The sequence below is a fragment of the Sander lucioperca genome, chromosome 15, assembly GCF_008315115.2.
Source record: "Sander lucioperca isolate FBNREF2018 chromosome 15, SLUC_FBN_1.2, whole genome shotgun sequence".
NCBI lineage: Eukaryota > Metazoa > Chordata > Actinopteri > Perciformes > Percidae > Sander > Sander lucioperca.
The window spans coordinates 22,769,513-22,793,345 of NC_050187.1; the positions used below are offsets into that span (position 1 = coordinate 22,769,513).

Sequence of the window (23,833 nt, forward strand, 5' to 3'; positions counted from 1 at the left end):
CTACCAGCCACAGAGTGACGTTCCCTGCCTCCACTGCCCCGAGTTTCTTATTTTCTTGATTTTCCAGATAACTGGTTCAGCCTGTCCAAAAACCACATGAGAGAGAGAGAGCACAAGTGTTTGTGACAGGAGGGCACACGGGGAGAAGTGACATCTTTTACTGTCATTATGTTTGCAGAATCCTCACTAGATGGCAGTGTCGTGTAGGAATACCGTTTGACAAGTTTTACCAGACATGGCATCATTTTAGAAACTTTCTTTGAGAATGTGTGTGTTGGTATAACATAAATGCAATAACTGCTCAAAGTTATGGCTGTACGGAGGAAGTGTCTGAGCCTCACCATTTGGATGTTTATTTTAATAACTCTTCATCTGAGTGTGACCTTTGACCTCGCTGGGTGTTCTCTTTGGCAGGGGGCCGTCCCGTGGGTGTGGTTCAGTGGTTGCAGAAAGCTCAGGAAATGAATGTTTTATCAGCCTGTGCAAAGACAACAACAACAACAGCGTAGTGGGGAGGAAAAGAGAAATCTCTAAATTTAACTCATAAGCTGCTGCCAACTCAAATAAAATCATCAGAGGATAGTTTCCTGTTGGTTTCTCTTCCAAAACATCTGGATTTTCATTAGATAGATAATATTCATGTTTATTGAGAACATAAATATTAAAGATGTATCATAGATATCACGGCAGAGCCTTGTTGAGCAAAAAGTTAACATATTTCACTCTCTTGGTGTTTCTTGATGGGGTTTTAAGTACTAACTGCACCCAGACTGACCTATCATGGGCATGCATCCCACATACACTGTTTCATCGTTTATCATCATTGTGCATTTGTTGCTATAGTCGAATTTGTAGCTTACTGCCTATAGCATGTAATTGCCTTGTATTTCTATCTTCTCCACAGCAATAGCATGCACTCTTCTCTTCAGATGCCTGATGTATTCAGGAGGTGCAGAAAGAGGGAGAGCAGCACATCCTACTCACTCACTGTTAGAGAGTATGTGGGAGGAGGTGATAGCGGGCAACCATTTACTGTGTGCAATGTCCTCCTCGACAGCAAAATTTAGAAACATGAAGCATGTTCAATTTGCAGAGGAAAAATATGCCTGACAGGAGACTGCTGCAGTTTTCCTCCATTTATGGTTAGATACAGATTTGCAAGTAATTCCTGCTTATTAAAACATTTAGTATTACCTTCAATACTAAGCTTGTCCCTCCCATTTTTCTCCGTCCAGTCCAGTCCCATCTTAAAGCTTGGTCTCCAGAACCTCCTCTGACAAGTTTCCTTGCTTTCCTGTGAGAATAGGCAGCCGCCGTCACAGAAGAGCCGAGGGAGTTCAGGAGATCAGAGGCAAAGCAGCAGTTGCCTTTCTTCTGGGAAACCAGATGACCCTCTTTAAAGTGATAATGTAAACAGCTAGCAACTGCTGGAACCGTGGGAGTTTGAAGAAAACCTGAAGAATTATACTGCAGGATAAAAACTACCAACACCGTAAGTTGTATTCTTTTTACATTTTTACTCATTGTAGCTGGCATTCGCTGGAGCTAAGAACAAAGCACATTTTGTGATCTGTGGGCTTTGAAGCTTTGGGAGATTAAGAGGCTATTTTCAATGCACTGATAGCAGATAAAGGACAGTTTATGTGATACATATTTTTGTGAAACAATTTACAAAACATCAAGACATATATTTTTCTGTGCATTAACTTTTTTGCGTTAAGATTTGATTACTTTTACAGCATTCTCTAGCTTTAACATTGTTGTAGAGCTTCATTGCTAAACAGGCCTGTCTGCATCTGCAATGTCAACTCCAGCTGCAGAGGCTTCAAACAGCTGCTTTCAATTAATGTCACCCTGTAGAAACATTACTCTGAACAAGCATTTGTTGACTTTAGATGTGGGGCTGAGGCAGAAACAGGATTTCATAATATGTATGCCTGGTGATGTGAGTTATAGACAGCCATAAAACTGAAAAGGCAGGTCGTGACCCAAACCCTTTCACCTGTGCAATGGATTGTTCCTGTTCACATTTTTACACATTTTATGAATATTACGTTAGATTAAGTTTTATGATGTCATTAGCTTCTTGCCCAGTGAATTTCATAATAAATGGCATTATTTTACTGCACTAAATTTGGGCATTTTTTGGTTTGTAGTAAATGTCAGGTTTTTGCATAAATGTTAGTGGTTTACAGAAATTTTACTGAATTACTAAATTGAAAATCAACCCTTCATTTTCCCAGAGTGTTGGTTGTGACAACATACGAGGGATCTGTTAGCCAGACCGCTACTACAGCCCTGAGTTAAAGTGAGCCACACACTAACCACTAGATCTCCAACATGGAGGCCATCCAAAGACAACCACAGTATGGAATACAGCCACCTCATCCACTTAGATAAACAAAGTCTATCTCTATCCACACCACTGCAATGAGTTTGTGTGTGTGCGTGCGTGTGTGTGTGTGTGTGTGTGTGTGTGTGTGATTACGTGCATGACATGTATGTGCCGATGCGGTTCTACACCCAAAAGCAGTGAAGGCACCGATCCAACTGTAACAATGTAAATTGTTTCAAGTTAAAAGTGTGCTCTGTTGTTGCCACCCACCCTGCTGTGGGAGTGTAGCAGGACTATTTTAGCAAGTTGTGCAGAGATATATTCTGTGTGAAGTTATGAAGTAACAATGGTATTGTTTTGTAGCAGGAATAAAAAACTCTTCTCTCTCCAACCTTACTCGCAATGTTGGTGCAAGAGCTTTGTGTGCAAGTCTGGTTTAATGCAAATGTGCATTTTAATGTACAGTATTCCTAGAAAACTACTGTAGGGCAGTTCTTGTTTCCAGTCAAGGACATGCAGCTACATCCCTCTCAGTAACCTTTGATTGTGATTTGGAAATAGATCATTCCCAGGAGTTTGACTTTATGGACGTTTACATAATGCTCTGATCTGTTATTTAAATCCAAATGTCCATCAAGTTAGACAGTGCCTTTCATAAACACCAAGAGACAGATACATACACAGGTAGATCAAAACATTTACTCTCTGTGAGCATTTAGAGAGTATGGAAGGCATGTCAAATGTGGTGTAAAACTCTTGGTCCATGATCACGTTCAGGTATTGAGGGCGGACAATGTGCAGTGTTGGGAAGACATGGTGAAATGATTCAAAATCATTTAAATATTTGGATCTGGAAACAAAATCTAAGCTTCCTAGATCTGTATCATTTTGCTTGCACTCAGGGGAAAGGTCAGGTTGAGTTGATAAAAAATGTCCCCAGCAATGGCCAAAGTATAACTACCACAAATGGTTATCAGGAAGATGGGTGGCAAAACTCTGAACTGTTATGGCCAATATTTCGAAGATGTCTGTAGTTGGAAGGGAAACAGTTGTAAATTCAATCTTCTAGGAGATCAATACATAATGGCTTTGGTTAATGAGGGAATACAATGACTCTTTCCCTTGTGCTCTAATTACAAGGAAGAACAATCAGTCAAGGAGGCAGAATAACAGTAGTAGTGTTATATTTGCTTCTCCTCATTGTATTCCATGAACTGGTAGAGGGCTCCTTTTTTTAATGCATTTTGCAGATAACAGCCTCTTGTCTGTAAACCATTCACTCTTTACCTAATTCAGCCTCAGGCAAGAGACAGCATAAGCATCAGTTACCATGGCAACCATGCTGGGAACAGGCCTGAGACAAAGATGTCATTTTTCCCCCCTCCACATCAATCGTGATAAAAATGTACATCTGCTGCTCTGAATGTTGCAGTACTTTCTGAGTGGTCCCAATAAACCTTGATGCTGATTTTGTCTGCCTATTCATATATTGTTCCCAATAACAAAGATCCACTGAAAGCAGGCTCTGTTGCATTATTCTTGTACTTTGGTGTCATCTGTGGTACCTGCTGAGCGTACAATCTGAATTTAGATCATGATCTGTCAGCTTGAAGATGAGACTGCAGATTCCAAAGAAAGAGACTGTTTCTCTGTTTCTTTTCATTCCACAGAATTTAACAGCTGTACGAGATTGAACTGAGCTGTAAGAGTTGATTTGAATAAGTCATTGTAATAATATCCAATGAACCAAACACTGTCACCTAAAGTCTGCTTTGATGTAGTCCAGTATTAATAATACAAATCATCAGTTATAATGTGTTGAAATTATTATTAATGACCTGAGAATAAAACAGCCCAAAGCTATCAAAGGATCATGGGAAAAAATGAGGCATGAAAAATGATGAAATGCTGTTTGAGTTTTGCATAGAGCTTGCAATATTTTCTGTGCCAACATCACAATTATTGTGGATCAACTGGGAGATTGAAAATGGGTATATAGAAAAAGTAAATAAAGTAAAACATTTAAAGAGGAAATTCAACAGTTTGACACACAATGATTAGTTTATTTGTCACAAGGAGTACTACTCAACCTGTAAAAACAGTTGTAAAATGTCTTATGTGGCTCTGAAGGAGCTTTTGTCAAATGAACCCAGATGATGTCACTGTTATGCCATCAGGATGATCTCACATCGGGCATGGAGACTAATTTATATGCGTTTACAAAGTCTGCTTTTCAAACTGGGGGGAGTTTGAAAGACATGCATGTTTACCAGGCAGGGAGGGTCTAATTAAACACGTCGTCGAGTTGCATTATGGGAAGTGTAGGATCCAGCATTTTTGGAGCTTAAACCCTAAAAGTCTAAAAGTCCAGGAGCCTGACTGGATCTCTCACAAGTCCACCAACTTTACAGAAGTGCAATATTAAATCACTGGAGTAAAATGTATATTCAATGACACAATTAATAATATTTAAAAATCATATTATAAAGTTAAATCATTAATTGCTTTTAATGGTCCTGTCTTCCACCACTGAATAATTTCAGAACTTTCTACTTATTTGTCATTTACAATTCACGCACACCCATACATAAATAATGTTACTCTACCAATTTGAAACATTGACAACAGTGCCGGCCGTATCATGAGCCATCAGCTCAGTGGCCTCCTCTACATTCTCCCTATCCTGAACAGTCCATAGGCTATATCATGTATCTGTCAAAGGACAAATATCAGAGATTCAAAGCACAAGCCTTGTGCCGTTATAAACCTTACCTCAAACCCATGAGCAGTAGAGATGAGACCAAACTATGAGAGAGAGAATTTGCAGGTCAAATGTGGCTTTATGTATCCCTACTTTCTCAGTACATGTTCTGCCTGCCACAGTGCCAGACTTCTTTCTTAAGCTCAACCAAAGTTCAACCACAACATGGTACTGGTCATTATTCTTTGTACTGATGTCTCTCTCACAGGCTTGGCTGTGGATCCAGGCAACATTTGTGTGTCTGCATGTGGAGGTTATTTGGGAGGTTATAGTTGGTTTGTGACAAGACAAAGGTGTGCTTTTATCTATGGACATCATTAACCTGAGCAGTAATCTGTATGAATGAGACATTGACTAATAACATCTGACATTTGGTCAATGCTCCCAAGATAGACTGCCATCGCTGAAAAGTTCAAATAGTCAGCAAGAATGCGGGGGCTGGCGGGTGGGAGGATGTGTGTGTGTGTTTAGTGCGTATGTGTGTGCAGACATTTAAGCTTGTATGTGGTTTCGTTGGGAGCTCTGCCAGAAAACAGGGAGGCAGGGTTTCAGGGTTTGAGGGTTCACACAGCTCTGGAGTGAGAAAGTTCTGTTTTTCATTACATCAACCAATATGTCCACATATCTGCTCCGCCTCCCAGACTCCACTCTGTTTCCTGGCATTGTTATGTCAGTCAGTGATCCAATACTTCTCTCTCTTACTTCTTAAATCTTGATATTTGTGTGGGTGTGTCTGATTGTGTGTGATTAAAGGGGTAATAACTCTGAGAGCTGGTGCTGAGAAAATGAGAGATTCCAGAGTTGCCTAAACTATTTGAATTTTGCTACAATTCTCTCCGGAGAGACTGGCCAGCACTGCAGAAAAGAGTTGAGAGGTGTAAAAAAGAGAGAAGTGATCCCTGCTCTCTTAGCAAGGATAACTCTGCACAGTTTCACATTTGCTTTAATCTTATTTCCCGTGCACAGTAAGAGCCACATTAATTCACTTGAAGAAAAGCAGCGTGCAAGTATTTTCTCAAACCTAGCATGAGGCTCCATTAGCAGACCTGTTATTATCGCTGTATTATCATTAGATGACCTTATGTGCTATATGACTTCCATGAAAGCATAGACAGCAGATTCAGTGATGATCATTTAACTGTTGTTAAGCGACCAAGTGGTGGATAAATATATGTCTGATATAATTCAGTGTGATGCACATAGTAAATTAATTCAAATAACAAATATTAATGTATGTGGCACATGAAAGTGATCAGAATACATTAAGTTTGCAGATGTGGGATTAAGTGTAATTTGAATAAAATAATCAGAAATGGTAGGCTATAGTCTTTCCTCCTAGAGAGAACATCTGTGTTCCATTGCTTTCTTAGAGCAAACATCCTATATTTTGGAAAACCTATTTTCTAGTGGAGGCACTCGCTTTTTGAGGGAAGCACTTGTTCTGGCTTTGAAGTGCTGTGTTTTTGGCTAGGCCATATAGCTATGATAAAACCTCTACTGAGGGGCTGTGGTAACACACGACCCTGTCAGTTATCTATGAAATGAAGTGGTAGGCTACGACTTGTTGAATCACACATACAGAGACACAGAAAGAAGAAGAATTATCTAAAAATCCCCAAATCTGCTTTAAACTGTAGCAATTTATAATAAGGTTCCTTGTGGGATATTAAGGATACCACACGAGATAAATAAGGTCGCTAAACTAGAGTGACAGTGTGGTTGTAAAGAAGAGCCTGAAAAGCTGAACTGATCCTGGGTGGCCATCCCTTTGTCCCGCTGCATACATAAGGCCTAGTGGGTGGATAAGTGAAGTCACATGGTCACTTTTCCTTTTTCCCACACAAACACACCCACATCCTCCTCCATGCAGCCCCACTCTTCACTCTTCTTCATCTCACTACTACTCACCCGCAGCAGGCAGTCTGCTCCGTCTGGTTACTGTAGCTGCACCAAGTTGCGCTCTTTCTCACCATGTAGCTATCCGAATCGGGAATAACATCCGTCTGGTTTATTCACATTTCTGGAGCCTCTGTCGGAGAAATTCAACATCACATCGCCCGGAGTCGGTTAATTTACGAACTGAGCACTTTGTTACAGGTAATTTTCAACTTACAGTAACAGTTTTCTCCTCGTGGGTTTGTGTTCGCTTTGTTTTCATGGAGCTTGTACAAGTCTCAAAGTGTAGCTTCGGCTAATACACCCCGCGTTACTTTTCGTAGTATAAATGGTTTAAAGTTGTAATTTGACGCCATGCATCGCGTGCTCTGGATAACAGGCTGCTACTAAACACGCAGTAAAAGTTTACATTCGGTTTGGTGTAATGAAACGGTTTTATTTGCAGGCCTAATGTAATGTAGCCCTGGCTGAATGTCCTGTATCCCTCCACCCCCACATCCAGGTACCACAGCAGCACTAAAGGTGCTAACTGCTATTCAAGATGGCTAATTTACATGAGGCCTACCTTTGTTTACTATTGACAATGCTTTATAGCTGCTGGCTGAACGATAGAAGTGTCTGCTTTCATCTCACACTTTATGAGTTGGCCTCCCTCCATGTGTATAGAGAAGAAAGAGAGAGATAGTGAACTTTTCCGACCCACAAAGTAATAGAAAATAAGTTCTTGTGAGAATAAGAGGTGTTGGGTCTGTGAGTGTAAGACGTTCACATTTATTGTTGTGTTATTGAACTGTACTTCTGTAAAAGTACCTTCATTATATTCACAGCAGCATCCTTTTTGCACATCAACAGCTTTGTACTCCCAAAGCGGCATCTATCATATAACAATGTCCTCCTCACTTTTGTCTCCATCTCTGTAATTACATGAGTCACCACAGCACCCATACAGTATCTTTTCTGTTAAAACAACACCCATTGCCTTGACAGCCTGAATGTAAAGTAAGCTGTGATGTTTCATCCTCTCTTACAGATTCCAGAGGAAGAGTAGGAGGCCGTTTAGCAAAGACATGAGTCTGGTGGAGCTGAGGCAGACGGCGGGGTCTCTCACCCTGTCCCTGTCCAGCAACGACCCCAAGGAGCGCTACTTCGACCGTGTGGATGAGAGTGACCCAGAGTACCTCCGCAGCAGGAATATGTCGCCAGACCTGAGGCAGGACTTCAACATGATGGAGCAGAAGAAGAGGGTCACCCAGATCCTGCAGAGTCCAGTATGTAGCCTGCAGCAACGTATAAGTGCCCTCCTACACACAAGCATTCAGTGTGTATGAGTAATAATGTTTTTTTAGCTGGAGAGGCATTCCGTTCCTTCACTCAAGACTGACTGAAATGCATTGTTTTTTCTTGTTTATGTAAAGATCAATTCACACACTTTGCTTGGCTCAAACATGAGTTTAGCTGTGTGTTTACGCTGCAGCTATAATGAAATCTGGTACAGTGGCAGATAAACTTCCATCTGTATGTGTGTTTACATATTGACATATCAGTTTCATCTCGTTGGTCTTTTACCAGTGTTATTACATGTGTACTAACCAATTATTTCTATAGTAAGAAAGGCTGCATATTCTAATACATTTCTTACATACTTAATATAGCCAATATCTGTATTGTAAGCTAGATCTGATGGTCGGGCAAAACAAGCAATTTAAATGGGTATTTTCAGACACTTAATAGCTTAAACCATGAACCGATAATGAAAATATTTTTTGTTGTAGTCCTAATTGTTGCATTTCAATCTGCACCCATATACAGAAACAGAGAAGTGCAGTCTGGTTCAATGAAGTATAAGTATGCTCCTTGTATCATAGAAGTGCATAGAAATAAGACAAGCCCGCACTCATCTGCGATTGCATAACAAGCCCAACAAGTGGAGCTCATCTCATCACCATGGGAACCGTGGTGGGATGAAGCAGAATGCTGGAGCTTAGCTGCAGCACAGAGGGAAAAAAGTGCTGTTTCAAGACTCACAGATTGATTGTGAGGTTTAATGCAATCCCCCTGCTTCTAGTCAAGCCCTTTTCACAGACATACAAAGAGGTTTCTAGTGGTCTTTGGTGATTTGATTTGTGTAGAGATGTAATAAGCATGCTGTGCTCCCTGGCATCCTGAGGTGTTGGCATAAGGTTAGGTTGTGTATAAAGTGTTGCTAGGTTAATGGAGCTTTACCATAAAAACTCTTTTTTGTCTCTTTTTTGTCTACAGGTGTTTAAAGATGAGTTGGAAGGCCTGATTCATGACCAGATGACAAAGGGCAACAACCCTACAGGTCTCCTGGCTCTGAGACAGATTGCTGACCTGGTCATGGCCAACACCTTGGGAGGGGCTGGTCCCCTGACTTCGCCAATCAGTGAGTAGCAGTGTGTCTCAGTGTTTTGTGTGTGTGTGTGTGTGTGTGTGTGTGTGTGTGTGTGTGAACGTCACCATCTATCTCCCTTCGGGCCTGATTATCATTCACTGTGTATACTCTGTGTGCATTATGCAGGCTGAATATCTTTATTGTCAGAGGCTGAATTGTCAGACTCTTGTGACACTGAACAACCCTGAAACAGCAGAAAAGGCAGAAAGCTGTTGACAGCATTCTTCATTGTCAGTGTTTCTATTAAGTAGCCCTCATGACCAGTCTTGGTCATGAATTACAGCAGTTTGCAATGCTAATTATGTTAGCCTTTCCTCTTGGCCATAAGTTTCTGTGGAGGTCACAGAGCACTCAAATGGTCAATTTGAAAAAGCTTGACTATCAAAACCGTAAGTTTGGGAAACATCTACGTCGCTGTAGGAAATGGCTATGAGGTCGCATAGGCAGATCTGCTCTTTTAAAAAGCTAAAGTGGCTGTAAAAGATAGGGTCCTGTATCATTAAATGTCCTTATATGGTGTTAAAGCCCGAAATACACTTTGGTTTCTCGTTCGGAATTCTGAGAAAGGCCTTTTTTAAGCTTCAGCTGTAGAGACTCTCTGGCATGTTTTAACTTTATGTGGAAGCAAACCGTGTAAACAACCTTGTAGATGTTTGAAAAATTGCAAATTTATGTTGTTGATGCATCACCAAGTTACTGATGATGTTATGTCTTGTGGCAGGCGTTGGGATGGTGACTCCAGTCAATGACTTGTATGGCATCGAGTCTCCCTCCTTTGCCAAAGGGGAGAAACAGAGTCGCTGCAGGCTGGCCAGCCTCTACAGGCTTATTGACATCTTCAGCTGGGCTCGTTTTACAAGCTCCTACATTACTGTGAGTACAACTTCACAACTTCTTGCTGCTCCAGTGCACCTCTGCTTATGTATGCTGCACAAGGTTTGTGAATCTTTATGTGTGCCTCATGTTCTTTGGCTACTGAGAGGCTTAACGGGGAATACCTCATTATTTTCAGAGCCCATATATTATTTATGGTTTGGAAAAGTCAGATTTGTGAATATTTACAGTTCCCCAACAGCAAGAACTCATACTGAAATATGTGATGAACACCTGCGGTGTTGAGCTATAAAGCTCAGATTTTCCCAAAAGACAAAGCCTAGAAAGTACTTCTTATTAACCCACACAATGATTTGAGTTTTTCAGAGTGAAGAGAGTTTTCCTTTGTGGTTCAGAGTTTCCTGTACCCTTGAATCTGTGAAAAGGGTTTCCCTGCTCTGAGTAGCTGTTAACCCAACTTAAAGAACTTTTTTTCAGAGTAGAGATATGGTTTCCTGTGACACTGACAATAATTCATTTATAGGTAGAAAAACAGCAAACACTGTTTATACACCGTCGTAACATCACAGACAATTCAAAATGTCTGTCTCGTGTTATTGATTACATTGTACCTGTTGGATTTTAATAATGTGTTAATTTTGTTTCAGGTGCGTGTCAATAAAGAGCAGGATCATGTTCTTATTAGTCCACAAGGTCTGTCTTTCGCCGAGGTGACGGCAGCAAATTTGGTAAGCATAATGGCTTTGTTGCTATTTTTCAATCATGAGTGCAGACTGCTTTGTCATGGAAGTTCATCATGCATTGGGCAAAATGTGAAAACACAATTTCCGTATTTTGGTGAAATCAAAATTTATGTCATTGACAATCCACTGAATGAATACCCTCCAATTTTAAAATTTAAGAAAGGAATATGTTGTGTAAGTACAGTAAGATTTTTTTTTATTTTTTATTTTAACGGGAGTGGTCAGATCCTTCTGATGGTAATACTGGATGTGTGTTTTCAACATATGTTATGTCTGCCAGACCTGTTTCCACCAGAGTTCCTACAGGTTTCTAGATGTATCCAACAGTAAACTACAGTGCTCAAATACCATTAGTCTCTCTCGATTCAAAATTTGTAAAAATAGCGTGAGTTGTCATTTGTCTCCAAAAAATAACTAGAGTCTTTAGTCCTACCAAATACCAAAAACTTTGTATGGAAGACCATATTAACTGCCATCTGCTCAGATCCCAATTGGACTCTTGCTTTATTAAATGTAAGCACCACTGAAAGATAAATCAACTTCAGCCTATACAGAATGTGGTAATTATATAAAAACAGTGCTAGCAACATCAACTGTAAAACATTTACTTGTATACAGTATGTAGTTTGATTAGATTGATAATTTTGAATTAGGTCATTTACAATGAAATAGAAAGTGATTTATATTTATAAAATTAATTTATGTCTTGATTGTTGATAAAATGTAGGATGTATAAATATTTGACCGGCTGTTTGGAGTATCAGTGTTTGCTGTGTTAACAAACTGCATCAACATAGATGCTAGTGCAGTGTCATGTTTATAGAAGGTAGATGATGAAGAAGTCATTTTGCCTTAAATGCACTCTGTGGAGTATTTGACTACTAGTAGTGCTATGGAGCAATGTTTTATGCAACATTGCATCATAACTTTGCGTAAACATACACACCACTTTCCTAAAGCCAAATGGCGTGTTATCTGTACGCATTTTGAGCTATCCACGTGTATGTCTACGCTGTATACAGCGGATGTAAACTATCGCGAGAATGTGCCATGCTATCGCGAGAACAACATCACGCGTGTAAAAAAATAAATAAATAAATAAATAAAAGGTTGGGTTTAGGGAAAGAACATTGGGAAAGGCTTTAGTAACACTAAAAAACGACAAAAACACGACGGTGACCAACGTCACAAGCTTAGGAAAACAATAAACGGTTGTTAAACACCACACGTGGGACGCAATCCTGGCTCTCCTGGGTAAAAGTCCTGTGTTTTACCCATCTGCCACCCCAACCAACCCCTGTCCTTTCATACTACTCGCTACGGCGAAAATTCACACGTAATATAGGTCAATGGAGGCCAAACAGGGGTTGATAAACATGCTAAAAAACGATTATGCGTCTTCATACCACGCAAAAACGGCATACGAATTGGCGTGTCATACATACGCCACTTAGTGAGATCAGTCTGGTTTTATGAGTGGCTCCCTGCTTTACTAGTATGTCATGCATTCCCACAAGGACACACATGCACACACAATAGCATGTGGATGACGCGATACACATAGTAATGCACAAGCAAAAGGCCGGGAAGTAGGAGAATGCTAGCTAGCTAGCAAACATGGGTGTAAACGATAGAGGTTCCAAAATATGAAAAAAATGGCTTTGCAAATGTTTTACAAAAGAAATCCACTTTTTTAGGCCTCAAGGATAGACACAATGCGTTTTTCTTAGAAATTAATGAATGTACACCGAAGCTTTGTATCTTTACAAGAAAACTCCACAGGGTACCAGCCTTTAATGGTTAAATCGTACTGAATGTAATTACCTAAAAAATATTATTCTGGCATCTTCTGAAATAACAATGAGTCAAAAATGGTTCTTCTTTTTCTCTGCCATGTGTAGGTGAAAGTGAACATAATTGGTGAGGTGGTGGACCAGGGTTCTACTGATCTGGGCATCGACCACTTTGGGTTTGCTCCTCATTCCGCCATTTACTCAATGCGCCCTGATGTGAGATGTATCATCCACATACATACCCCCGCTACAGCTGCTGTAAGTACGCTCCAGGCCGATATTAAATGAGCTTCATCTTAATGAAAGCATAAAAGCTGTTGCTAAATACTTATTTTGCACCAGAAAAAAAGACTGAATTCAAAGCAGCCCCCTGCTACTTATTTTAGATGCCTGTAACATGCTTTTACCATTTCCTTTGAAGTTTGGCTATAAAATGCACAGCACATGCTGAACATCGCTGTGTAAAGTTTTATTTGTGCCTGATAGCAAAAAAAAAAGACCTCTATTTATATGTTGGTGCGTCACATTTTACTTTGCTTTTATACCATGTTAACAGGTGTCCTCGATGAAATGTGGAATCCTGCCCATATCTCAGGAGGCTTTGCTTCTGGGAGACGTGAGCTCCTTTGGTTACCATGGAAGCCTGGGTAATAAAGAGGAGAAGGTGGAGTTTCAGAAAGCTCTGGGCCCTACTGCCAAGGTACTGTCAAACCAAGGGACTCCATTAGTGACACACTCACTTTCTCATGGGTTAGAGCAGGCTTTCAACTACAGGCTAGAAGTCATGAGTTATTACATTATACTGTATGCACAACTGGTTGTATGTGAGGTTATTTTTACTTGTTGGTTAGTAAATGCAAATGAATTAACTGAAGTATGTTACACAAATGTATTGTGTTTTGCTTACCAACTTCAACCAGAACCATTTTGTCTAAAACTGATCATTTTCTTTTAGTATTAATACATGAAGGGAACAGAATATTAGAAACATCTTTTAATAGAATAGTTTAAAATGTATTTAAGCTTATACGCTTTAATTGCTGAGAAGATTGATACCACTCTTATATCTGTCATGTTTTATATTTAATTTACTTTTTTATATATATCATTTGATTGGTATGTTTTTTTTTACACACTGGAATGTTTAATTGTAGGATAATAATTTAATAATGATAATGATAATAATGACCTGCTGAATGTCTGTTTACATTAAGAATAAAAAAAACACCTGTTTAGAACTGTGATATCTGAGCTTCTCGCGTTTACCTTTTTCTCACTTGAAGCTTTGGCCACATTCAATATGATCAGCCGACATTGAAACGTTTTAGATATGACAGAAAATATGGAAAAGGATAATAGGTCTCATTTAATGTATTGAATGTTCATTAGCATATCTGGATATGCTATTGTATTAGCTGAGCTGGATTTGTTTAGTGTTTCATGGTGATAATGGTGGGCCATCAGGCAGCTCAAATGTTTCCTGTGTTTTTCAGATGATGATCCTCAGGAACCATGGGCTGCTTGCTTTGGGGGAAACAGTAGAAGAGGCTTTTCACTATGTGTACCACTCACAGCAAGCTTGTGAAATCCAGGTATAAAAAGCGAGAGTTCTATTCTTGATACTACCACTTCATGGTAATGACATGTAAATGCACCATTCAGGTCAGAGCAGTTTGTAAGCTTCGGTGAGTATGTTTACATGCACACCAATATTCCACCATTATTCCGAATATGACAATATTCGGAATTTGATTCAGGTCATGTAAACAGCATATTCCAAATAAGGCCTGTGGGATATTGCCGGTATTATTTGGGTTTTAGAGGCATTCTTTAGACATATATACAGCGCATTGGGAATATGCGTCTCTATCGTGGGTTTTACCGCAGTTTACGGCAACAGTTTACGGCCTGTTTACGGCTTACGGTCAGCTCTGTGTGTTGCTATGGTTGTTGTACACAAACCAATTGGCCAACAGTTCAAGAGTCCAGCTGCAGTAGAGATGCATGCTCAAAAGAAAAGAAACACAGCTAATTTTAAACATTATGAAAGACTTGAATATCAGCATGTTTTTAGATATGTGCAAACATCGCAACGCTGACCTTTTCAAGGAGGTTGAAGGAATGAAAGAGGATCGCTGTGCTCCAACAAGTCCACCACCAAACTTTAAAAAAAAATCCTGTTTTGCACGGCTACATGTAAACAGGAATATTAGTCGACTATTCACTTTCATTAGCTATGTAAACAGCTTGGTCGGAATATTGTCTTTTTCGGAATAAAGGCATAAACCGGAATACTATGTGCATGTAAATGTAGTCAATGTGGCCATGATGCACTTTTACACATTTATAAGCTAACTTCATGTGTATAAAACGTATATAATCTTTCACATTTCACCTTTCGCAATATTTTTTTTTTATCATTTCTTCTATGAAAGAATCAGACTCAGTTGCAAAATGCAAAGTATTACTGCAGTGCCTGAAATGGTAGCACAGCAAATGTCTAAAATACAGAATGTTTGAACAAAGCTAAGTCAAATATGTGCTAGAGAGCACTGTGTACAGTCAGAACCCTGCAGTGTTTCTAAGAAACTCCTGTTGCTTTGTGTCAGGGAGGCAGTTGGATTGTTTTTTCATCATCCTGCTGTGTCTGGACTGTATTTGTTTTTCTATTGTTTTTGACGCGTGTTGACAGCCCAGCTGACATATAATCACAATTCTTTTGAAATGAACATCCTACTGTATCTTGGAAGAGAAAAAAACTTCAGTCTGAAACTAATGTTCCCTGTCTAAGTACGTTTTGACAGTGCAGGATTTTAATTAATGCATTAGGGAAAATTGTCAGTAAATTTGCACAGAATCAAAATTTGGCTTGTAACTCCAAAAGTAAAAATTGTGTATACCAGAATAATTTAGTTGCCTTTGTTTAGGTGAATGCTTTGAGGTGTTCAGGCGGCGTGGACAGCCTCGTGCTGCTGGACAGAGAGAAGTTTAAACCCCTGACCCAGGGAGTGGCCGCTACCGGGTTGGTGATGGACAATGAGGTCAAGTGGAAAGTGGGCGAGGCCGAGCTCGAGTCCCTAATGAGGATGCTGGACAACCTGGTAAGTGAACCCTGACCTGTGCCTTTTACCCATGATACTTTGAGTTTCCTGTCTCAGCTGCTTCCTCGGGAAGTGTCTGATTAGAGAACACAATGAAACTAGATAGGTTTTTTGTTAATCTAATCTGAAAAAAAAAAAGATTTGTGTAATTGGATCATAGTGTTTTATGATAGCTGTCAATGTGGGAACATTTGTTCACTACAATTACAGATACTCATGTAATTATTGTCAGACCATGTTTTTTTTTTTTTGTCTGTAGCTAACATGCTGTCTGCTGGTCTTGTTTCATTTAAACCCCGCTCTTCTAACCACACTGCTAATGACCAGCCCCTGACATCTTCTGCGTCAGTCTCGCCAACAACTGTGGCTGGAGTGGGCTGCAGCTGTGTTAGCTCTGTGTGATCATAGCCCGCCCACCCCTCTCGATCATAGCTTCCAGATGGTGCTGCATGCTGTGGGCAGTCACGGCCACACACACACACACACACACACACACACACACCACTCAATCACTTAGTGTAAGGACTCTAGTGTACTCAATTTGGAAATCGGATTTGGCGTTTTCTCCAAGACTGTTGAATATGGCGCTGGGGGAAAATGCCAGTACACTCACTGCAGCAACAACAACAGGAGGGCTGTCTGTCCATGCCAGAGGGTGGAGTGCTAGTTGTGGTGAACATGATGAATATCTCATGTTTAACTTGATTAGTAGTATGTCTTCCCTAACTGAAAGGAGGTAACAGATACAGTTTTTTTCTACTATTGTTCATAACAATATATATGTTAATCAGGCCTATACCTAAAAAGTGCTACTAATCATTCCAACATTTGGAAACTGTGCTTTGGGTGGCAGTGGACAATACTGTGAATAAATGATGGCCTTCTCACACTGTGCTGATCAAAGCTCAAAGCAGGGATCATTTTCAGTGGCAAACTTGCCATATTGCCTGCGAGAAAATGCTAGTTTTGATTGTAGTGTACTGCCCGCTTCAGACTGCACTCTGCACCCGCTGCAAGTTCCCATCGTTTTTTTAGTTGTCTTGTCTTTGATGTATTGTTAACAACACACTGCTTTAAAGATAAAAAGTTTTATCTTTTCCTTCTGAAACTGGCAGATCTGCAAAAACGCTGTTTGTATATACAGCACACTCAAATATTTAGAAGCATTGTGTAAGTGGATCTTGGGTGGCCTGTGCAGCCTTTGAATTTTGTATCTTTAGCGGTTGATGTTTCTTATTTAATAGGTCTGGCAAAATTAAAAAACTGTTCAGTAAGTATGTTAGAATAATGTTTCCTCTTTGTGTGACCTTCTAGGGATACAGAACAGGCTACTCTTATAGGAACCCCATCGTCCGTGAAAAACCCCGCTCTAAGAACGACGTAGAGATCCCTGCCACGGTGTCAGCGGTGCCACCGGAGGACAGTGAGCTGGGTCTGCGTAGCCCCTTCAAGTTTATGGTGCAGAAACAGCAGAGAGAAAGGACTCGGTGGCTCAACTCACCCAACAGCTACTTGAGGGTCAATGTTCCTGAACATTCGCCCAGCGGGGATGTCAGCCCCAGGACCAAGACCATGGTGCGTTGATTTTCATGTCAAACTGTAACAAGAAATGCAATAATTGTTCTCTTTCTGTTTTGGCCTCTGAAGGAAATAGTGATATGGTTAGCTGCTATTCCTTTGTATTAGCCTGCCATCTTGTGGCCAGTTTGATAAATACAGGTTTTAAATCTTTGAGTTCTTTCCCCAATTTTTGTACTTTTTCTTTTTCTCAGTGGATGAAGTCTTCACAGCCAGGCAATAGCATCGGCACGCCAATAAAGATCGAGGACCCCAACCAGTTTGTCCCACTCAACACTGATCCCACAGAAGTTTTGGATAAGAGGAACCGGGTCAGTTGAAAGATCATTTTTTTCACACTACATGCATGTTCTCATTCTCAACACCAAAGATGCACTTAATTTCATTTATTCTTATTGCCTGTATTAAATCATGATTAAAGCTGTTATTTTAAAAACACACCTGGTTTTTAAGATCAAATATAGTGTTTAAATAGACTTGTTTTTCAATAAATTGATGCTGACCAATATGTTCTGACAAGTAGGGCTGCAACTAACGTTTTCTTAATGGATTCATTTGCCATTTATTTTCTCGATTAATTGTTTTCCACAGCCTGCTGTTGTATTCAACCAAATGTCGAAAACCCCTATATCATTTAGTTTACTGTCATATATGACAAAGAAAAGTAACAAATCCTTAAGTTTGAGGAGCTGGAACCAGTAAATGTTTAGCATTTTTGCTTGTATAATGACTAAAAAGATTAGTTGATTTTCAAAATTGTTGCCAATAATTGTTTTGTTGACCAACTAAACTTGTAATCGCAGGTGTAGTATGGCATTAAGATACTGTATGTAATGTCAAAGATTACTGAACCAAGTGTAAAATGAATTTGTTGGATAAATGTGTTCAGATAAAAGAACAGCACAGAGGTGACCTGATGACTTCTGGACCAAAATCTCAGTTACTAGCAGGCATTGTTGTGGACACCATAAAAGGCCCAGTGAGTATATTTACCATTTGTAAAAGTTATAGTCAGAGGTGCAACCACACTGCATGATATAGAATGTGTCACTGTATTTATTTTTCTCAATTGCTTAAGGACATTTTCAAAACACCAGTGGTTGATGTGCCAAAGGAGCAATAACTTCTGTTCACTGAAAAATGCATTACACCAGGTGTCTTTTGTCTTTTTAATGTCTTTCTATTCTATTCTGTCAATCAGGCTTTCATCATTGAGGACGAGGAGCAGACTCGCTCTCTGCCCCCCAACCCTTTCAATGAGCTCACAGAGACAGTGCTTGAGGAATACAAGAGCATGGTAGAAAGAAAGCAGCAAGGCCAAGAAGGTAGTCAAACTGTTTCTTTACCATTACAAAGCCTTAAAGGGCACCATTGCTCATTAGAGGCACAGAAAACCTCTACTTAATTTAATCCTACTTGGGTTTACACAAGCTCATATCTGACATCATCCCATGTAGATTATAAGTGTATGATGTTTAATCTTTTTCAATTGATTAATATGAAGTTAATCCTATGCGGTCACAGAGATCATGAATCAAATTGAGATGGAGAGACAAAGCTAATCTCGCAGTTTAGAAGCAATCTCTGACGTCACCAAACAAGGCCAACAAGAAATAGTTCAAATGAAAGTTAAGGACCCATTAAATGCAGAATTATGAAGAATTATGAAATCAAATTGAACTTGTTTGACTTTTAAATTAAGAAAGACGTATTAGACTTTATTGCATGAATTTGAAATTACTTGATGTCTTGATGATTATTTGGATGTGATGCTAATATTGTAGTTTTATATGTTGCCACGGTTGGCTGTACTAATTTCAGCCACATGAAAGCAGTGTAATTAGTGCGTAGTCCAGGCAGTTAATTAGTCCAGTCAGAGTGCTTGGTTTCTGCCCGGAGGAAATATTGGAACTACATTCACTGAAATGAGGATATTCCTGCAAAAATGCCTGCAGGAGAAAAATGGCGGTCCATGGTTTCACTCTTCCCTGAGTTGTGAAGTCAGCTCACAGGGATGGTGAGAGATGAGCTGCAAAGACATCGGTCTTGTCAAACTACTCATGTCCTGGTTATGACTCCAGATAAGGAAGAAATGTGTGTGCAGGAAGGAAACATTTCTACAGCTGCTTTGTAATAGAGTAGCACCTTTATTTTTCTTTGTCTTGGAACACATCAGTTAATAGAGATTTATAAAATGTAGCAACCTTGTGTAAACCAGCCTAGAGTGTTCAATGTTATTTGTTCTTATTTGCAATGGTAGTGGCTAGGGGTGTAAGAAAAAAATCGATAGACTTGAGTATCGCGATATTTTATTTTGCAATACTGTATCGATTTTCAAAAAGGAAATATCAATTCTTTTTTTTTTTTTTTTTAAACGTTCAGAAATATTCATGTCAGACAGTGGTTCACGTTTATGTTGTGTTTAAACCCCCTACCGCTATATGGCTATGCTAAGACGCGCCACTAGTGTCCTTGCCTAACAGTGCCTAGCAGTGCCTGACTTTTTGCTAGAAGCTAACAATGTATGGCTGAACTTTGGCCTACTTTAGCATATAAACATTAGCTCACTAAGAACCTGTGAACCACAATCCCAAACTGGCAGTTTGATTTTCTGTGTACTGAATTGTTTACCTAAAGTAAACTTCTTTGACTTCTATGAACATCATGTCTTTTTTTAAATATTAGTTTTTCTAAAATTATACTTTTAAAAAATCCCAATATATTGCCTTATGCACAGTATCGAAATATATTGCAATATATTGAATCGTGACCCATGTATCGTGATATGTATCGTATCGCCAGATTCTTGCCAGTACACAGCCCTACTAGTGGCATGGATCTGGAGATGACAATGCCTGACCTGACCTTTTCCCTAGTGCCATCTTGAGGTGTTGAGTGAAATGTCTTGATGGACTGCCATGAAATTTAGTCCAGACATTCATGTCCCCTTCTGGATCAACTGTAATCACTTAACTTTTCATCTTGTGGCATCATCATGTCAAAAATTTAATTTGTCTGGTACTTTGGTTTATGTCCAAATACATTTAAAAATAGTATTTGCCTAAGCCTCAGCTGTACTTTGTGTTTAGTGTTGATTGGCAAATGTTGGAATGCAAACACAAAACTAAGAAGAACATGTTAGCATGCTGACTATAACATTTAGCTTAAAGCACCGATGTGCCAAAGTGAAAAAATACAATTCTGAGCGATACTAATTTGTTCATCTAGAACGCCTCACTCACATGAACGTACCGGCTCTAATGAATGACTCATTAGATAATAACTCCTGATGACTTTAATCCTTTCACAGAAGATGATGATGCCACTGATGCAGATGAGATGACATTTGATGGCTCTACTATCTCCCTCTCCCTGTCTCCCATAATGACGCCAGCTAAAGGTAATCACCAGCTAGTCAATAGGCATTAAACTGTTTATTATTTGAAATTGTTAGCAGTAGCTGCTTGTTTGTTTCTGTTTTATTTTCATCTTGTGTCACATGTAAAAAACACTGCAATGCATTTCTTATCCACATCGTTCCTCACTGACTTGGTTTCATCTTTTGACAGACAAAATACCCAATGGGAAAGACTACTTGGAAGAGACAGACGAGGATCTGAGCATGGAGGTATCCAAGCTGAGCGTGACCACTTCAGAAACGGTGGAAATCTCCATTACATCTAAGACGGGGGAGGCTCAGACCCCAGAGAGCCAAACCAAGTCCCCCAAGAAAAAGAAAAAGAAGTTCCGCACACCGTCATTCTTGAGAAAGAGCAAGAAAAACAAGGATGAGAAAGTAAAAACAGAAGCCTGAGGGCATTTACTGTAAATAACAATTAATGTTTTGCCAGGAAAAAACATCTGAATTGCCTTTTTAATTTTCGGCTTGTTGAAGGGAGGTGAAATGAGAGAAAAGACTATCTTTTAGTCAGAAAGTCTCCCAGGACTGTTGTTTTGACACATCTTCCTTCCCTCATTCACAGCTATTATTTCATGTGAAAGTTTTTCCAAGATGTGCCAGAAGACGGTAATATGGAAGTTTTTTTCCCCATGAGAATTTGTGATTGACCACTCCTGAAGGGCTCAGTAAAATGAAATCAAATGAAAAGTAAACGCAAAACTGCATATCCGTGGGTGGTTGTTATTACCCATATTGTTAATGGGGTTTAAAAATTATATCAAAGGTTATGAAAACATCAGATTACAGTTACATATTTGTGATTTTTTTTTTTTTTTGCACAAGTTCATTGTTGAATGTATGAATAATGAAAATTGTTTTAACAATTTCAAAATTTCACAATCACACTAGTAGTGTAACAGTGGCTGAACATATTAAGATTATACAACGTTCAGCCTAAGGAGTACGATTTGTATCTGAATGTATTCATAGGGATACTATCTTGTAATATATGTTGGTTCATATTATAGGTATTACTATATAGTGTTTGATAGTTACATAAATGATTTGATAGTCTTTACATATTCAATTTGTATACTAACTCTTATACTAAACATGCTGTGATTGATAATTCAGAAATAATTCATATTGTTTTTACATTTATGTCAGAGGTATTGTTCCCATGGTTGCTGCTTTATTGTAATTGTGACAAGGAATTGACTGTGACTAACAGAAAGAGCCCAGCAAAGTGATGGTTCTTCCACATTGATGTTTATGAGTTTGACTTTTACAGAATTGACAGAAAATCACTGCTTGTTTGGACGTTGACAATGAAAGTGCCAAGCCTGAATCACAGAAAGTTTAAAGTGATGGATGTTTTGATTCATTTTGTCAGTTGATGACAATATGCTGCGGTAAAGCTTGTCTTCATAGCCACTGTTAGAGTTTGATATAAAGTATATTAGAGGATCATATATTTACATCCCAGTCAATAATGTGAATGATTTGTTTTGACCCAAAGGGAGTGAACTCTTTGGCTTTGTAAATAGTCTGTTTTTGTGAAGTTCCTTTGTTACGCTAAACCAAATGTTAAGCAATGAAACATAGAAATGTGACAGTACAATCTAATAACACTATTTTAACACTTCTTTTATCCTATTTTTTATTCACCTTAATTAAGCTCCTTATTTAGTGAACATGCACAGCGCATTGTGTTTACAAATTGTATTACTTATGTAATTTGTGTGCCTAGTGCTTGTATTTCCCCGCATTGTTTACATTGCTATTTGTGTCACCTGGGTTTCCTTCATGGTGCTTTACATTACAGTCACCTTCCCTCAAAGTCGGTCCTTTTAAAATTGCCTTCAACCTGATGTAATAAAAGCTCGGATATGTTTCCATAACTGTTTTATTGCTCTCTTGCCTATTGGCTGAAAGGTATGTGATGTTATCATTTCTTATCTTTACTCAAATACTGTTTCAAACATGAAGGGATCTTTATGTTGTTGGATAATTATGCATTTATTTCAGTATGGTGTGGTGTGAAACTCCAACTAACTATAACCAGTTGTAAAAGACTACACAACACCTCAAGTATGAAATAAGGCTTTCTAGAAAACTATTTACACAGCCTCCCCTTTTAAAAAAAAAACAGCGTCCCTCTAAAACAATGCACTCTGTTCAGTGATAATTGACCGTGTGAAGCTGTATAATCAGTCTTCAGCCATTATATGAATGGCCGTTGTCATGGTAATCCACTGAGAGGGAGCTGTGGAGACAAAGAGGGGATTTGTTGTCTCCAACAGGTGTTCATGTTGGGGGAGTGACAGGTTCTATACCTACACCACCCCCAACCTACACACACCTCTCCTAGGAGATGACATACACACAAGAAGATGAGGTCAAAAGCTAGCGCATTTAATTGAACATAAAAAACAACCAAATTAAAAAAAAAAGAATTTTATTTTGAAGTAAGACGCTTATGAGTCTTATGCTAACAAAAAAAGATTGCTAGTTAATAAGAATAAATTGCTCTGGAATTAGTTTTCTCTAATCAATGGGAATGATGAACAGGCTTTTTCTTAACTTTTGTCTTCTTAGATAAAATGCATGACCACTGCCAGGCTCCAAACTTGTTATCTGAACAATCCCTTACAATGTATGGATGACGAGGCTTAGCAATGAGCTCTTCCGTGTCCTGGCAGTGCTGAGGAGAGGACGGAGCAGGTGACACACGTCTGGCTGCTTGAGCGTCCTTCTGCTGTGACCTCAGGGCAAAGTGCACCTATTGTTTCAGAACAACAGGGGATTGCTGCTGCACAATGCTTCATCTGAGACTATAGACCACCAGTATGTGAGATGATGGCATCAGATCGATCATAGATGGATAGCTCCTGATAAAAGATATATATTTTTTTTCTATTCAACAACATTCCATATGTCTTATACTCCCTGCAGTGGGAGACCAGTGTGGGATATTTG

The 23,833-nt window shown here is 39.2% G+C and overlaps 1 protein-coding gene across 4 annotated transcripts; it reads left to right on the forward strand.

Annotated features, from left to right (window-relative positions):
* The first annotated feature begins 1,043 nt into the window (after positions 1-1,043).
* On the forward strand, positions 1,044-22,755 carry add3b (adducin 3 (gamma) b). 4 transcript variants are annotated; one of them, XM_035992593.1, is made up of 16 exons: positions 1,044-1,142; positions 1,307-1,492; positions 8,023-8,260; positions 9,252-9,396; positions 10,127-10,278; positions 10,887-10,967; positions 12,884-13,033; positions 13,332-13,475; positions 14,269-14,367; positions 15,703-15,876; positions 17,191-17,451; positions 17,649-17,765; positions 18,344-18,433; positions 18,656-18,779; positions 20,765-20,854; positions 21,024-22,755. In XM_035992593.1, the coding sequence occupies exons 3-16, from the start codon at positions 8,060-8,062 to the stop codon at positions 21,266-21,268; spliced, it is 2,073 nt and encodes a 690-aa protein (XP_035848486.1). In that variant the 5' UTR covers positions 1,044-1,142; positions 1,307-1,492; positions 8,023-8,059; the 3' UTR covers positions 21,269-22,755. The 4 variants fall into 4 exon arrangements, with proteins under 4 accessions (XP_035848486.1, XP_031163153.1, XP_035848487.1 ...); XM_031307293.2 differs by having other exon boundaries at positions 1,084-1,492; XM_035992594.1 differs by lacking the exons at positions 1,044-1,142; positions 1,307-1,492 and adding an exon at positions 6,923-7,193 and having other exon boundaries at positions 21,030-21,275.
* The last annotated feature ends 1,078 nt before the right edge of the window (positions 22,756-23,833 follow it).

What these genes read in the sequence shown, in the direction of transcription:
- add3b (XM_035992593.1), top strand. Translation starts at nt 8,060, where the DNA reads ATGAGTCTGGTGGAGCTGAGGCAGACGGCGGGGTCTCTCACCCTGTCC. An exon ending in GCCCCAGGACCAAGACCATG is followed by an intron (nt 17,452 to 17,648) that starts GTGCGTTGATTT and finishes TCTTTTTCTCAG; the next exon opens with TGGATGAAGTCTTCACAGCC. An exon ending in AAAGCAGCAAGGCCAAGAAG is followed by an intron (nt 18,780 to 20,764) that starts GTAGTCAAACTG and finishes ATCCTTTCACAG; the next exon opens with AAGATGATGATGCCACTGAT.